At 43.2% G+C, this 16,341-nt stretch overlaps 1 protein-coding gene across 4 annotated transcripts in view; it reads left to right on the top strand.

The window, feature by feature from the left end:
- Positions 1-16,341, top strand: part of LOC135541308 (homeodomain-interacting protein kinase 1-like) — a 68,801-nt gene that overhangs the window by 23,269 nt on the left and 29,191 nt on the right. For 3 of the 4 annotated variants that reach the window (XM_064967459.1, XM_064967457.1, XM_064967455.1), the window contains 8 exons: positions 4,338-4,461; positions 4,556-4,675; positions 7,635-7,721; positions 11,417-11,601; positions 11,745-11,907; positions 12,249-12,435; positions 15,342-15,460; positions 15,809-15,952. In XM_064967459.1, the coding sequence (XP_064823531.1) occupies positions 4,338-4,461; positions 4,556-4,675; positions 7,635-7,721; positions 11,417-11,601; positions 11,745-11,907; positions 12,249-12,435; positions 15,342-15,460; positions 15,809-15,952 (1,129 nt within the window). The remainder of the gene's footprint in view (positions 1-4,337; positions 4,462-4,555; positions 4,676-7,634; positions 7,722-11,416; positions 11,602-11,744; positions 11,908-12,248; positions 12,436-15,341; positions 15,461-15,808; positions 15,953-16,341) is intronic. The other variant, XM_064967458.1, reaches the window with a different exon arrangement.

Raw genomic sequence — 16,341 nt, 5'->3', positions numbered from 1 at the left:
TACAGGTGTATATAACATGATGACTGGTACAGGTATATATAACATGATGACTGGTACAGGTGTATATAACATGATGACTGGTACAGGTGTATATAACATGATGACTGGTACAGGTGTATATAACATGATGACTGGTACAGGTGTATATAACATGATGACTGGTACAGGTGTATATAACATGATGACTGGTACAGGTATATATAACATGATGACTGGTACAGGTGTATATAACATGATGACTGGTACAGGTGTATATAACATGATGACTGGTACAGGTGTATATAACATGATGACTGGTACAGGTGTATATAACATGATGACTGGTACAGGTGTATATAACATGAGGACTGGTACAGGTGTATATAACATGATGACTGGTACAGGTATATATAACATGATGACTGGTACAGGTATATATAACATGATGACTGGTACAGGTGTATATAACATGATGACTGGTACAGGTATATATAACATGATGACTGGTACAGGTGTATATAACATGAGGACTGGTACAGGTATATATAACATGATGACTGGTACAGGTGTATATAACATGATGACTGGTACAGGTATATATAACATGATGACTGGTACAGGTATATATAACATGATGACTGGTACAGGTATATATAACATGATGACTGGTACAGGTGTATATAACATGATGACTGGTACAGCTATATATAACATGATGACTGGTACAGGTATATATAACATGATGACTGGTACAGGTGTATATAACATGATGACTGGTACAGGTGTATATAACATGATGACTGGTACAGGTGTATATAACATGATGACTGGTACAGGTATATATAACATGATGACTGGTACAGGTATATATAACATGATGACTGGTACAGGTGTATATAACATGATGACTGGTACAGGTGTATATAACATGAGGACTGGTACAGGTATATATAACATGATGACTGGTACAGGTATATATAACATGATGACTGGTACAGGTATATATAACATGATGACTGGTACAGGTGTATATAACATGATGACTGGTACAGGTATATATAACATGATGACTGGTACAGGTGTATATAACATGAGGACTGGTACAGGTATATATAACATGATGACTGGTACAGGTATATATAACATGATGACTGGTACAGGTATATATAACATGATGACTGGTACAGGTGTATATAACATGATGACTGGTACAGGTATATATAACATGATGACTGGTACAGGTGTATATAACATGAGGACTGGTACAGGTATATATAACATGATGACTGGTACAGCTATATATAACATGATGACTGGTACAGGTATATATAACATGATGACTGGTACAGGTATATATAACATGATGACTGGTACAGGTGTATATAACATGATGACTGGTACAGGTATATATAACATGATGACTGGTACAGGTGTATATAACATGATGACTGGTACAGGTATATATAACATGATGACTGGTACAGGTGTATATAACATGAGGACTGGTACAGGTATATATAACATGATGACTGGTACAGGTATATATAACATGATGACTGGTACAGGTATATATAACATGATGACTGGTACAGGTGTATATAACATGATGACTGGTACAGGTATATATAACATGATGACTGGTACAGGTGTATATAACATGAGGACTGGTACAGGTATATATAACATGATGACTGGTACAGCTATATATAACATGATGACTGGTACAGGTGTATATAACATGATGACTGGTACAGGTATATATAACATGATGACTGGTACAGGTATATATAACATGATGACTGGTACAGGTGTATATAACATGATGACTGGTACAGGTATATATAACATGATGACTGGTACAGGTGTATATAACATGATGACTGGTACAGGTGTATATAACATGATGACTGGTACAGGTGTATATAACATGATGACTGGTACAGGTGTATATAACATGATGACTGGTACAGGTGTATATAACATGATGACTGGTACAGGTATATATAACATGATGACTGGTACAGGTGTATATAACATGATGACTGGTACAGGTGTATATAACATGAGGACTGGTACAGGTATATATAACATGATGACTGGTACAGGTGTATATAACATGATGACTGGTACAGGTATATATAACATGATGACTGGTACAGGTATATATAACATGATGACTGGTACAGGTATATATAACATGATGACTGGTACAGGTGTATATAACATGATGACTGGTACAGCTATATATAACATGATGACTGGTACAGGTATATATAACATGATGACTGGTACAGGTGTATATAACATGATGACTGGTACAGGTGTATATAACATGATGACTGGTACAGGTGTATATAACATGATGACTGGTACAGGTATATATAACATGATGACTGGTACAGGTATATATAACATGATGACTGGTACAGGTGTATATAACATGATGACTGGTACAGGTGTATATAACATGAGGACTGGTACAGGTATATATAACATGATGACTGGTACAGGTATATATAACATGATGACTGGTACAGGTATATATAACATGATGACTGGTACAGGTGTATATAACATGATGACTGGTACAGGTATATATAACATGATGACTGGTACAGGTGTATATAACATGAGGACTGGTACAGGTATATATAACATGATGACTGGTACAGGTATATATAACATGATGACTGGTACAGGTATATATAACATGATGACTGGTACAGGTGTATATAACATGATGACTGGTACAGGTATATATAACATGATGACTGGTACAGGTGTATATAACATGAGGACTGGTACAGGTATATATAACATGATGACTGGTACAGCTATATATAACATGATGACTGGTACAGGTATATATAACATGATGACTGGTACAGGTATATATAACATGATGACTGGTACAGGTGTATATAACATGATGACTGGTACAGGTATATATAACATGATGACTGGTACAGGTGTATATAACATGATGACTGGTACAGGTATATATAACATGATGACTGGTACAGGTGTATATAACATGAGGACTGGTACAGGTATATATAACATGATGACTGGTACAGGTATATATAACATGATGACTGGTACAGGTATATATAACATGATGACTGGTACAGGTGTATATAACATGATGACTGGTACAGGTATATATAACATGATGACTGGTACAGGTGTATATAACATGAGGACTGGTACAGGTATATATAACATGATGACTGGTACAGCTATATATAACATGATGACTGGTACAGGTGTATATAACATGATGACTGGTACAGGTATATATAACATGATGACTGGTACAGGTATATATAACATGATGACTGGTACAGGTGTATATAACATGATGACTGGTACAGGTATATATAACATGATGACTGGTACAGGTGTATATAACATGATGACTGGTACAGGTGTATATAACATGATGACTGGTACAGGTGTATATAACATGATGACTGGTACAGGTGTATATAACATGATGACTGGTACAGGTGTATATAACATGATGACTGGTACAGGTATATATAACATGATGACTGGTACAGGTGTATATAACATGATGACTGGTACAGGTATATATAACATGATGACTGGTACAGGTGTATATAACATGATGACTGTTACAGGTGTATATAACATGATGACTGGTACAGGTATATATAACATGATGACTGGTACAGGTGTATATAACATGATGACTGGTACAGGTGTATATAACATGATGACTGGTACAGGTATATATAACATGATGACTGGTACAGGTGTATATAACATGATGACTGGTACAGGTGTATATAACATGATGACTGGTACAGGTGTATATAACATGATGACTAGTACAGGTGTATATAACATGATGACTGGTACAGGTATATATAACATGATGACTGGTACAGGTGTATATAACATGATGACTGGTACAGGTGTATATAACATGATGACTGGTACAGGTGTATATAACATGATGACTGGTACAGGTGTATATAACATGATGACTGGTATAGGTGTATATAACATGATGACTGGTACAGGTGTATATAACATGATGACTGGTACAGGTATATATAACATGATGACTGGTACAGGTGTATATAACATGATGACTGGTACAGGTGTATATAACATGATGACTGGTACAGGTGTATATAACATGATGACTGGTACAGGTGAACCAGACTTTACAAGTAAGTAATTCCATTCACTGGTAAGAATCTGAGACTACAGAAAAAATACAGGTGGTTGTTTCACAACAGTTGAACACTTTCCCAATATACTATATTTAATACTAAGTGTGCGAGCATGTTATCTGTGTTGTTGTTGACGTGTTATTGTTCTTTCAGGGCTCCAGAGATCATCCTGGGCTTGCCGTTCTGTGAGGCTATAGATATGTGGTCTCTGGGCTGCGTTATAGCTGAGCTGTTCCTGGGGTGGCCGCTGTACCCCGGGGCCTCGGAGTATGACCAGGTAGGAACCGCACAACCACACCAAGACACGTGTATTTTATCTTAAAACTCTTATGATGCATTCTAACATGTCCCCTCCTGTCCTCGTCCGCTAGATCCGGTACATCTCCCAGACCCAGGGCCTGCCTGCAGAGTACCTGCTGAGTGCCGGCACCAAGACAAGCCGCTTCTTCAAGAGAGGACCTGACTCCAGCTATCCCATCTGGAGAATCAAGGTATTGAGTCAATTCCAGTACACGACACACTGACTTCACGCACGGATGCGCGCCATCACTCTCCTTCTTGGTCAAATAGCTCGTACACAGGTGTGTTTTGGGTTATTGTCCTGTTGAAAAACAAATGATAGTCCCACTAAGAGCAGACCAGATGTGATGGAGCGTTGCTGTGCCAGCCATGCTGGTTAAGTGTGCCTTGAATTCTAAATAAATCACTGACAGTATCACCAGCAAAGCACCCCCACACCATCACACCTCCTCCTCCATGCTTCACGGTGGGAACCACACATGCAGAGATCATCCGTTCACCGACTCTGCTTCTCACAAAAGACACGGCGGTTGGAACCAAACATCTCAAATTTGGACTCAGTAGACCAAAGGACAGATTTCCACTAGTCTAATGTCTATTGCTCGTATTTCTTGGCTCAAGCAAGTCTCTTCTTATTGGTGTCCTTTAGTAGTGGTTTCTTTGCAGCAATTAGACAATGAAGGCCTGATTCACTCAGTCCCCTCTGAACAGTTGATGTTGAGATGTGTCTGTTACTTGAACTCCGTGTAGTATTTATTTGGGCTGCAATGTCTGAGGCTGGTAACTCTAACGAACTTATCCTCTGCAGCAGAGGTAACTCTGGGTCTTCCTTTCCTGTGGCGGTCCTCATGAGAGCCAGTTTCATCATAATGCTGGATGGTTTTTGCTACTGTACTTGAAGTTCTTGAAATGCTCCTTATTGGCTGACCTTCATGTCTTAGAGTAATGATGGACTGTCGTTTCTCTTTGCTTATATGAGCTGTTCTTGCCATAATATGGACTTGGTATTTCACCAAATAGGGCTATCTTTTGTATACCACCACTACCTTGTCGCAACACAACACAACACATTAAGAAGGAAAGAAATTCCACAAATGTACTTTTAACAAGGCACAACTGTTTATTAAAATGCATTCCAGGTTGAGAGAATGTCAAGAGTGTGCAAAGCTGTCATCAAGGCAAAGGGTGGCTACTTTGAAGAATCTCAAATGTAAAATTTAAAAACAAATATTCCCTTCTGGATGGTCAATATATTACAGTACACCTGACTCCATCTATCCTCTCTGGATGGTCCAGGTATTACAGTACACCTGACTACTACAGAGCCCTGGTTAACAGTAGTGTACTATAGAGCCCTGGTTAACAGTAGTGTACTATAGAGCCCTGGTTAACAGTAGTGTACTATAGAGCCCTGGTTAACAGTAGTGTACTATAGAGCCCTGGTTAACAGTAGTGTACTACAGAGCCCTGGTTAACAGTAGTGTACTACAGAGCCCTGGTTAACAGTAGTGTACTATAGAGTCCTGGTTAACAGTAGTGTACTACAGAGCCCTGGTTAACAGTAGTGTACTATAGAGCCCTGGTTAACAGTAGTGTACTACAGAGCCCTGGTTAACAGTAGTGTACTACAGAGCCCTGGTTAACAGTAGTGTACTACAGAGCCCTGGTCAACAGTAGTGTACTACAGAGCCCTGGTTAACAGTAGTGTACTACAGAGCCCTGGTTAACAGTAGTGTACTACAGAGCCCTGGTTAACAGTAGTGTACTATAGAGCCCTGGTTAACAGTAGTGTACTACAGAGCCCTGGTTAACAGTAGTGTACTACAGAGCCCTGGTCAACAGTAGTGTACTACAGAGCCCTGGTTAACAGTAGTGTACTATAGAGTCCTGGTTAACAGTAGTGTACTATAGAGCCCTGGTCAACAGTAGTGTACTACAGAGCCCTGGTCATCAGTAGTGTACTACAGAGCCCTGGTCAACAGTAGTGTACTACAGAGCCCTGGTTAACAGTAGTGTACTACAGAGCGCTGGTTAACAGTAGTGTACTATAGAGCCCTGGTTAACAGTAGTGTACTATAGAGCCCTGGTTAACAGTAGTGTACTACAGAGCCCTGGTTAACAGTAGTGTACTATAGAGCCCTGGTTAACAGTAGTGTACTATAGAGCCCTGGTTAACAGTAGTGTACTATAGAGCCCTGGTTAACAGTAGTGTACTATAGAGCCCTGGTTAACAGTAGTGTACTATAGAGCCCTGGTTAACAGTAGTGTACTACAGAGCCCTGGTTAACAGTAGTGTACTATAAAGCCCTGGTTAACAGTAGTGTACTGTAGAGCCCTGGTCAACAGTAGTGTACTACAGAGCCCTGGTTAACAGTAGTGTACTGTAGAGCCCTGGTCAACAGTAGTGTACTACAGAGCCCTGGTTAACAGTAGTGTACTACAGGGCCCTGGTTAACAGTAGTGTACTACAGAGCCCTGGTTAACAGTAGTGTACTATAAAGCCCTGGTTAACAGTAGTGTACTACAGAGCCCTGGTTAACAGTAGTGTACTACAGAGCCCTGGTTAACAGTAGTGTACTACAGAGCCCTGGTCAACAGTAGTGTACTATAGAGCCCCGGTTAACAGTAGTGTACTACAGAGCCCCGGTTAACAGTAGTGTACTATAAAGCCCTGGTTAACAGTAGTGTACTATAGAGCCCTGGTTAACAGTAGTGTACTATAGAGCCCTGGTTAACAGTAGTGTACTATAAAGCCCTGGTTAACAGTAGTGTACTATAGAGCCCTGGTTAACAGTAGTGTACTACAGAGCCCTGGTTAACAGTAGTGTACTACAGAGCCCTGGTTAACAGTAGTGTACTATAAAGCCCTGGTTAACAGTAGTGTACTACAGAGCCCTGGTCAACAGTAGTGTACTACAGAGCCCTGAATAACAGTACTATATTGGGAATAGGTTGCCATTTTGGAAACTCATCTAGTTCCTGCCGGAATCAGCAGGTGGATCTCCACACACTGCTGTGGACAGGGCTTTCAGTGGGGTTCGTGGGCAGATAGAAACCCACGTTTTCCTGGGCACTTCCTTATTAGTTTTATTGAATCAGTATTTTGGTGACGACAACAAGTGTAACGTTCCTGATGTGTCTGTTCAATAGGCCCCTTCGGACCACGAGGCTGAGATGGGCATCAAGTCCAAGGAGGCTCGTAAATACATCTTCAACTGTCTGGACGACATGATGCAGGTTGGTTAAGCTATGTGACGTCATCTAGTATGTCACGTTTATGTTTATAAACCCCCTTTTTACATTCGCCATTTTTTTTTATTTTTTATGTTTTTTTACCTTTATTTAATCAGGTTAGTCTCGTTGAGATCTAAAAAAATATATATATATATTTTTTTTTTCACGAGAAACTAAACAACAAAGCAGGTCTGAAGAGTTGGTGAGGTAACTTTGTTCCTCGGGATAACCGATAATCGAGGCTCAGCTTTTCGCTAGGTTAATTTCCATTAGCAACGTATCCTTCAGAACTAACCTGCTACCGGGGCACGCTAACTCACGGCTAACTCCACTCACCCTGAATGAAGTGTCTGAGCCGCGAGTTGAGGACCACAATCCATCCCATCCCTGTCTCCAATCCATCCCTGTCTCCAATCCATCCCTGTCTCCAATCCATCCCTGTCTCCAATCCATCCCTGTCTCCAATCCATCCCTGTCTCCAATCCATCCCATCCCTGTCTCCAATCCATCCCTGTCTCCAATCCATCCCTGTCTCCATCCCATCCCTGTCTCCAATCCATCCCTGTCTCCAATCCATCCCTGTCTCCAATCCATCCCTGTCTCCAATCCATCCCTGTCTCCAATCCATCCCTGTCTCCAATCCATCCCTGTCTCCAATCCATCCCTGTCTCCAATCCATCCCTGTCTCCATCCCATCCCTGTCTCCATCCCATCCCTGTCTCCATCCCATCCCTGTCTCCAATCCATCCCTGTCTCCATCCCATCCCTGTCTCTAATCCAATCCATCCCTGTCTCCAATCCAATCCATCCCTGTCTCCATCCCATCCCTGTCTCCATCCCATCCCTGTCTCCAATCCATCCCTGTCTCCATCCCATCCCTGTCTCCATCCCATCCCTGTCTCTAATCCAATCCATCCCTGTCTCCATTCCATCCCATCCCTGTCTCCAATCCATCCCTGTCTCCAATCCATCCCTGTCTCCATCCCATCCCTGTCTCCAATCCATCCCTGTCTCCATCCCATCCCTGTCTCCATCCCATCCCTGTCTCCATCCCATCCCTGTCTCCATCCCATCCCTGTCTCCAATCCATCCCTGTCTCCATCCCATCCCTGTCTCCATCCCATCCCTGTCTCTAATCCAATCCATCCCTGTCTCCAATCCAATCCATCCCTGTCTCCAATCCATCCCTGTCTCCAATCCATCCCTGTCTCCAATCCATCCCTGTCTCCAATCCATCCCTGTCTCCAATCCAATCCATCCCTGTCTCCAATCCATCCCTGTCTCCAATCCATCCCTGTCTCCATCCCATCCCTGTCTCCAATCCAATCCATCCCTGTCTCCAATCCATCCCTGTCTCCAATCCATCCCTGTCTCCAATCCAATCCATCCCTGTCTCCATCCCATCCCTGTCTCCAATCCAATCCATCCCTGTCTCCAATCCAATCCATCCCTGTCTCCAATCCATCCCTGTCTCCAATCCATCAGATTGCGTCCCCTTCATTTTGAAGAAAGATGATCAATTTTGACATATTTAATTAATCAAATATTTTTTTTTCTCTCGTTTTTTTCCGGTGTAAATTAAAAATATATATATATTAAAATACCATTTACTAATGATGGGATGCATTTAAAAGTTCAGGAAAACATTTATATGATTTTATAAAATTATTTTATTGATATTAGTGGAGGAAAAAGGTGCTCTGTGCATTGATAAACTCAGCACACAAAGACGGCATTAAATTATAAAATAATACAATAAAGACGACACTTTTTAAAAGCCTAGTTCACACCGTAGCCTGCTGAGTTCGCAAGAATTAAAACGTGGTACTGACTCGCCGATGGGTTGACGGTTCAGCGTTGTCTTAGGGAAGAGTAGCCTAGTGGGCGCCCTGGGGCGGCAGGGTAGCCTAGTGGTTAGAGCGTTGGGCTAGTAACCGGAAGGTTGCAAGTTCGAATCCCCGAGCTGACAAGGTACAAGTCTGTCGTTCTGCCCCTGAACAGGCAGTTAACCCACTGTTCCTAGGCCGTCATTGAAAATAAGAATTTGTTCTTAACTGACTTGACTAATTAAATAAAGGTAATAAAATTTAAAAAAGAGTTCGCAATTCACGCGCAGTTAAAAGACAACCAGTATCCAAGCTAACTGAAGCTGGCTAACTGAAGCTGGCTAGCTTTATAAAAGCCTGACTAGCTCTAGCTTGCTTGTTAGTATACCACTGGACCATTATTTTGAAAACAAAGTTGTCACAAAGTGCTTTAAAGATACCCAGCCGAAAACCCCAAAGAGCTTTACAGAAAGAGCAAGCAATGCAGAGGCAGAGGCAGATGCCAGAAGCACACACAGTGGCCAGGAAAAATTATATTACAAGGCAAGAAATGAAGAAGAAACCAGTCTCTTTATTATTTAAGTGTATTTTATTTAACTAGGCAAGTCAGTTAAGAACAAATTCTTATTTTTTTGACTGGGCTGAGCGGGAACTGTACTTCCTCAGTGGTAGGGAGGCGAGCAGGCCAGAGGTGGATGAACGCAGTGCCCTTGTTTGGGTGTAGGGCCTGATCAGAGCCTGGAGGTACTGCGGTGCCGTTCCCCTCACAGCTCCGTAGGCAAGCACCATGGTCTTGTAGCGAATGCGAGCTTCAACTGGAAGCCAGTGGAGAGAGCGGAGGAGCGGGGTGACGTGAGAGAACTTGGGAAGGTTGAACACCAGACGGGCTGCGGCGTCTTTTGTCAGCTCAGGGTTTCGATCTTGCACCCTTTCGGTTACTAGTCCAACGCTCTAACCACTAGGCTACCCTGCCGCTCTGAGGGGTGACCAGTCCTCTTCTGGCTGTACTGGGTAGAGAGGAACCAGGCTCAGAGGGGTGTCCAGTTCTCTTCTGGCTGTACCGGGTAGAGAGGAACCAGGCTCAGAGGGGTGAGATGAAAACCTGCTCCAGAGCGCTCAGGACCTCAGACTGGGGCAAAGGTTCACCTTCCAACAGGACAATGACCCTAAGCACACAGCCAACACAACACAGGAATGGCTTTGGGACAATGTCCTTGAGTGGCCCAGCCAGAGCCTGGACTTGAACCCAATTGAACATCTCTGGAGAGACCTGAAAATAGCTGTGCAGCAACTCTACCCATCCAACTTGACAGAGCTTGGGAGGCATCTGATCTGCAGAGAAGAATGGGAGAAACTCCCCAAATACAGGTTTGCCAAGCTTGTAGCGTCATACCCAAGAAGACTCAAGGCTGTAATCGCTGCCAAAGTTGCTTCAACAAAGTACTGAGTAAAGGGTCTGAATACTTATGTAAATGTGATATTTCAGTGTTTTATATTTAATACATTTACAAACATTTCACACTGTTTTTTGCCTTGTCATTATGGGGTATTATGTTTAGATTGATGAGGGCGGGAAAAGTATTTAATCTTTTTATTTTATTTTTATAAACGAGTTATTTCTTAACATTTAGGCAAGTTAGCTGGCTAATTCAATGATTCTGCTTTTCCTCTGCTCCCTCTCCCCAAATCCTAACTTTAACAACTAGATAATAGATAGATAATATATATATATATTATAGATATAGTTATAGATAGATAATATATATATATATAATAATAATAATAGATAATCCTAAACTGAAAATAGATCTTTCTAGCACCACGTTCATCCAACCTGACTTCCTCCTGTTGCCTCACTTCCTCCTGGTGCAGGTCAACCTATCGTCTCACCTGGAGGGGACGGACATGCTTGCGGAGAAAGCTGATAGGCGGGAATTCATCGACCTGCTGAAGCGGATGCTTCGATTGGACGCTGACAAGAGGATCACGCCCACTAAGACGCTGGGTCATCCCTTCGTCACCATGAGTCACCTGCTGGACTTCCCTCACAGCTCCCAGTACGTACACCTGTCTGTGGTGTGAAAGAATGTCACGATTTAACTTTTCCCTCTGTGGGTGAAATGTAATTAATTGTTTGAGTCGATTGATTACATTATTTGATGGAACAATAGATTGATTGTTTGTTTCTCACCCCTTGCAGTGTGAAGTCTTGTTTTCAGAACATGGAGCTTTGTAAACATAGGAGCTCATCGTTCGACAACAACAACAACAACAAAACTCTCTTCTCTACGAACACTCTTCCTAGTGCTGCCGCCGGCAACCTCACTGTCACCTTCAGCAGCCAGCTGAGCCAGCACAACCAGGTACACACACACACACACACACACACACACACCCTCACTCACTCACTCACTCACTCACTCACTCACTCACTCACGCACGCACACACACACACACACACACACACAGTGCAAGTCACCAGGGGCAAGATGTGATTTAGGATCAGCTTTGCCTTTTTAGATCACAATGAATTATATATATAATATCCACGAGTGGGATCTGATCCTAGATCAGCATGTGTACTTTAAGGCTCTTTAGAATTATGGGTCCAGATCTATGAACAAAATGACCGGGACAAAACTGTTTGTTCCAACTTCCGTCTGACCGACCAGTAGTGGAACTCTAAATGAGCGTAAACCAACAGGTCCCGTCAGCAGGGGGCGCTGTTCCTCTCATGAACTACCAGCCAGCCCTGTACCAGCAGGCCACCATCAACATCCCTGGTCTGGCCCAACAGAGTGTCCCCGTGCAGGCACGCCCCAACGGCCTGGCCTGCCAGACTGAGCCCTTCCAGCAGACTCTCATCGTCTGCCCACCAAACACCATACAGGGTAAGAGCCAAACACTATGATGTTGAGTAAACTAAAGGGAAGTCCAAGCTCTCTGATTTGGGGGGGGGGGGGGTTGGATTATTTAAGATGGAGGGTTTCAAATATTTTCGGGAACATGACCCAAAAATATGCTCTTTACCGTCCACGATAGAGGAATACTTATGGGTCTCCCGAGTGCCGCAGTTGTCTGAAGGCGTTACTACAGACCTGGGTTCAATCCCGGGCTGTGCCACAACCGGCCGTTGCCGAGAGTCCCATAGGACAGGAGCGCAATTGACCCAGCTTCGTCCGGGTTAGGGGAGGGTTTGGCAGGAGGGGGCTTTACTTGGCTCATCGCACTCTAGCGACTCCTTGTGGCTGGCCGGGTGCCTGCGGGCTGATCCCAGTCGCCAGCTGAACGGTGTTTTCCTCCGACACATTGGGGCGGCTGGCCTTCTGGGTTAAGCTGGCGGGTGTTAAGGAGCGCGATTAGGCATGTTTCAGAGGACGCATGACTCCACCGTCATCTCTCGAGAGCCCGTTGGGGAGTTGCAGCGATGAGACAAGATCGACATTAAAATTAGGGGGGGAAAGTAGGTAATAAAAAAATAGGGATAGTTCCTATTATAACAGCATATAAATGAACTACCCTGGTCCCAGATCTGTTTGTGCTGTTTAGGACACATTGTTCATGTTTTCAACTGGAACATTTACATTTCTGTTTCTTATTGGACAAGTCAAATCTTTGAAATTGTTGCATGTTGCGTTTATTTTTGTTCACAGACAGTTCAAAGTGGTCCAGCTCAGACAGATCCAGCTCAGACAGATCCAGCTCAGATAGATCCAGCTCAGACAGATCCAGCTCAGACAGATCCAGCTCAGACAGATCCAGCTCAGACAGATCCAGCTCAGACAGATCCAGCTCAGACAGATCCAGCTCAGACAGATCCAGCTCAGACAGATCCAGCTCAGACAGATCCAGCTCAGACAGATCCAGCTCAGACAGATCCAGCTCAGAGAGGCCCAGCTCAGACAGATCCAGCTCAGACAGATCCAGCTCAGACAGATCCAGCTCAGAGACATTCAGCTCAGAGACATTCAGCTCATGAGTTCCATCAGCAGCAGATTTTCATTTAGAATGGAAAATGAATGTGTTTATGCATCAAATGTTAGTGCATCGAATTGTATCGAACCGAGTCGCGTCGATTCATTCTCTAATCAAACCGAATCCCACCGAATCGTTTCAAACTAAAACGTATCGTTCATGTATCGTATCGGAGCCCATCTATATACGTATAGTTTTAGCAAGTCGGTTAGGACATCTACTTTGTGCATGACACAAGTAATTTTTCCAACAATTGTTTACAGACAGATTATTTCACTTATAATTCACTGTATCACAATTCCAGTGGGTCTGAAGTTTACATACACTAAGTTGACTGTGCCTTTAAACAGCTTGGAAAATTCCAGAAAATTCTATAATGGCTTTAGAATCTTCTGATAGGCTAATTGACATCATTTGAGTCAATTGGAGGTGTACCTGAGTATGTATTTCAAGGCCTACCTTCAAACTCAATGCCTCTTTGCTTGACATCATGGCAAAATCAAAATAAATCAGCCAAGACCTCAGAAAACAAATTGTAGACCTCCACAAGTCTGGTTCATCCTTGAGTGCAATTTCCAAACGCCTGAAGGTACCACATTCATCTGTACAAACAATAGTACGCAAGTATAAACACCAGGGGACCACGCAGCCGTCATACCGCTCAGGACGGAGACGCATTCTGTCTCCTAGAGATGAACGCACTTTGGTGCGAAAAGCGCAAATCAATCCCAGAACAACAGCAAAGACCCAGTGAAGATGATGGAGGAAACAGGTGCAAAAGTATCTATAACCACAGTAAAATGAGTCCTATATCGACATAACCTGAAAGACCGCTCAGCAAGTAAGAAGCCACTGCTCCAAAACCGCCATAAAAAAGCCAGACTACAGTTTGCAACTGCACATGGGGACAAAGATCGTACTTTTTGGAGAAATATCCTCTGGTCTGATGAAACAAAAATAGAACTGTTTGGCCATAATGACCATCGTTATGTTTGGAGGAAAATGGGGGAGGCTTGCAAGCCGAAGAAATCCATCCCAACCGTGAAGCACGGGGGTGGCAGCATCATGTTGTGGGGGTGCTTTGCTGCAGGAGGGACTGGTGCATTTCACAAAATTGATGGCATCATGAGGTAGGAACATTATGTGGATATATTGAAGCAACATCTCATGACATCAGTCAGGAAATTAAAGCTTGGTCGTAAAATGTTCTTCTAAATGGACAATGACCGCAAGCATACTTCCAAAGTTGTGGCAAAATGGCTTAAGGACAACAAAGTCAACATATTGGAGTGGCCATCACAAAGCCCTGACCTCAATCCCATAGAAAATTTGTGGGCAGAACTGAAAAGGTGTGTGCGAGCAAGGAGGCCTACAAACCTACAAACCTGACTCAGTTACACCAGCTCAGGAGGAATGGGCCAAAATTCACCCAACTTATTGTGGGAAGCTTGTGGAAGGCTACCCAAAACGTTTGACCCAAGTTAAACAATTTAAAGGCAATGCTACCAAATACTAATTAAGTGTATGTAAACTTCTGACCCACTGGGAATGTGATGAAAGAAATGAAAGCTGAAATAAATAATTCTCTCTACTATTATTCTGACATTTCACATTCTTAAAATCAAGTGGTGATCCTAACTGACCTAAGACAGGGAATTTTTACTTGGATTAAATGTCAGGAATTGTGAATAAACTGAGTTTAAATGTATTTGGCTAAGGTGTATGTAAACTTCTGACTGTCTGAATGACTTGGGACTTAGTAACACTGTTGTGATATCATGGTGTAGTGGTGGTCACTGATTGGCTGTTCTTCTGTCTGCAGGTCTCCAGTCATCCAATAAGAGCTCTAGTTTCCCAGTGAGGATGAACAGTTCAGCCCCCATAGTGAACCAGAACCAATCAACACAGCCACTGCAGCTGCAGCCTGCCATGCTCACACAGGTACATGTCTGTCTGTCTGTCTGTCTGTCTGTCTGCGTGTCTGTCTACGTGTCTGTCTGCGTGTCTGTCTGCGTGTCTGTTAGAACTCCAGGTCTTGAAGCTCAGAAGAATCTAGAACATATTCCGGTTGAAAGGTTGTTGGAGTTGGGCTCATATCTCCTCCTCTCCCCATCCATGGACAGTTTATCGTCTGACCTACAGCTTATCTAACCTCAATCAGTCCAGAAACACCTGCTTCCACAGGTTGAAAAGAATGAGTGTTCACCAACCCGAGGAAAAAGAGTCTCTGCCAACTTATTTAACCCTCCACCCTTTCCTGACCCATCCCCCCTCCCCTCCACCTCCCAGGGCTCCTGCACACCCCTGATGGTAGCCACCCTCCACACCCACCCCCCCACGGTAGCGGGCGTAGCCCCCCAGTACTCTGTTCCCCTGGGGCTGGGCTGTGATGCTGGCCACCCCACTCTGCTGGAGCACACTGCCACCGTGCTGGTAAAACACACACACACCTCCACGTTCTCCCTCCTCCTCCTCGCTCACCCAGTTCAATCCTCTTCTTATTCTCTCCCTTTCAATAATGTTCAGTCTCCACTCTGATTATCTCTGTGTCTTACCCCGTTATCCGTCTCTACTCTGATTATCTCTGTCTCTTACCTCGTTCTCTGTCTCTACTCTGATTATCTCTGTCTCTTACCTCGTTCTCCGTCTCTACTCTGATTATCTCTGTCTCTTACCTCGTTCTCCGTCTCTACTCTGATTATCTCTGTCTCTTACCTCGTTCTCTCTCTCCACTCTGATTATCTCTGTCTCTTACCTCGTTATCCGTCTCTACTCTGATTATCTCTGTCTCTTACCTCGTTCTCCGTCTCTACTCTGATTAT

Source organism: Oncorhynchus masou, chromosome 6 (genome assembly GCF_036934945.1).
Source record: "Oncorhynchus masou masou isolate Uvic2021 chromosome 6, UVic_Omas_1.1, whole genome shotgun sequence".
Classification (NCBI taxonomy): Eukaryota; Metazoa; Chordata; class Actinopteri; order Salmoniformes; family Salmonidae; genus Oncorhynchus; species Oncorhynchus masou.
Note: the sequence above shows the minus strand (reverse complement) of the source record. Positions and strands in the feature narration are given on the sequence as shown.